The sequence below is a fragment of the Galeopterus variegatus genome, unplaced genomic scaffold, assembly GCF_000696425.1.
Source record: "Galeopterus variegatus unplaced genomic scaffold, G_variegatus-3.0.2 Scaffold8706, whole genome shotgun sequence".
Lineage (NCBI taxonomy): Eukaryota > Metazoa > Chordata > Mammalia > Dermoptera > Cynocephalidae > Galeopterus > Galeopterus variegatus.
Genome location: NW_007734817.1, coordinates 16618 through 18394, shown reverse-complemented (window position 1 = coordinate 18394; position 1777 = coordinate 16618). Strand labels below are relative to the sequence as shown.

General features: G+C 37.1%; 1 protein-coding gene across 1 annotated transcript in view; it reads right to left on the bottom strand.

The window, feature by feature from the left end:
- Positions 1–1777, bottom strand: part of LOC103608699 (amphiphysin) — an 81128-nt gene that overhangs the window by 65877 nt on the left and 13474 nt on the right. Inside the window, exon 3 of the mRNA XM_008593101.1 lies at positions 835–930. Coding sequence (XP_008591323.1) covers positions 835–930 — 96 coding nt within the window. The remainder of the gene's footprint in view (positions 1–834; positions 931–1777) is intronic.

The window sequence follows — 1777 nt, the reverse complement described above, 5'->3', positions numbered from 1 at the left end:
CAGAATCATGCATGAGAAGATACCCAAAGAGACACTCACCACAGATGCAGTCATGACCTCCTCACCCCACAGAAAGGGCAGCACTTGGCTGTACTTTCTGGCACCCCACCTTGAGCAGGGAAAACAACTGGGGTAGAGTGGCGGGGAGATGTGTAAAGCTACCCATTTGCTGTATGATTTAGAACCATCTTTACCTCCAGAGGCAATTCCAGATCTGCTATATTCAATCCTTCACTTGTGTATCTGCCTTTGCAGCAGATTCAAGAGTCAAGTAAGATAAATGTTTTAAACAAGTTATTTTTAGGCCCAGACGCAAGTGTATTTGAAGTGCTTATATCATAATATTTCATTTTGAACCTGAAATTTCAAGGGGAGAAAAAACAGCCAGGTGCACTAAGAACATATGCAAAATAAACAGCAAACAAGGAAAAGTCAGACTTAGCTCTCACATTTACAATGAAGCTTCTTGTTCCTTGTGACCTTTACTTATTCTAAGAGAAATCCTTGTAAAATGCCCTATAATAAAAAGGATTTGAATATAAAGATGGAATTTTTTGGCAGCTCTGATGTATGATTTTATATCTATAGGTTTAAAAAGACTTCTGCAGACAAATGAAAGCTGAAGCAGTTCATTAACGGGGAAAATGTGATTTCTGTAACTACATTTCATTTCAAACTGATAGAAACAGAGTAAAAATCCCATGCTTAAATAAATGAAAAGTTACTGGCTGTCTCTGATGTCAGTTTGAGGACTTTAAAATTCTCATCTTGCCCACATTTCAATACCTACATGAGGCCATGGAATTCTTCCTTCATGGGCACAGAGTAAAATACCTTTATATCAGGAAATTGGCCCAGGTAGGTGTCCAGAGTCAGCAACGACCCATCCACTAGTTTTTGATGGAAGTCTTCCCACAGAACATCACATTTCTAAAAGAAAAAGAGAAAGAGAGAACTGCTCAACTATTTTAATTGGATAACTTTCACCAAACTTCTCCAAAATCTGAAACTATAAAATTAGATACATAATACTTTCTCAGATACTAGATACTAGAAAAAAATGAAGATTACCATAAAGCAATCAAATTTTAAGGCTATTTGGTCACCAGTTCTAATTAACAATACGGGCTATCTAAGAGTTCAGCTCATGAAAAATGTATGAGGGTACCTCAAAAAGTTCATGAAAAGATTCGTATAATCTTTTAACTCTGTTTTTCCACAAACTTTTTGAAGTATCCTTATATTTCTGATTCTGAATTACTAAAGAATGTTGAAGCTTCAGAAAGTCCCATATCCCTATTGATGGACTTTTGGGCTAAGATGTTTTTCCACAAACTTTTTGAAGTATCCTTATATTTCTGATTCTGAATTACTAAAGAATGTGGAAGCTTCAGAAAGTCCCATATCCCTATTGATGGACTTTTGGGCTAAGAGACTGAGAATTCCACTGAGACAACTCGTTTCTGAAGCAATCCATGAAATCAGAAACCAGCCTAGACAGAAATAAACAACAAACCATTGCTGAAGCCTCCACAAAGAGCACAAAATTCACAGTCATTTTGGGAAGGGCCACACCATTTATGCAGTAGCAACTATGATGACTACACAATAAATATCAGGTATTATCATGTCACTACCTGCACTGCCACAATAGCTATGTCGACACTCTACATGTGTGCACGCACGTGTGTGGGTAGTCACTTAATTCTCACAATATTTCTATGAGGAAAGACTTATCATTACCACTATACAGAAGAGGATACTGAAGCCCAGAGAT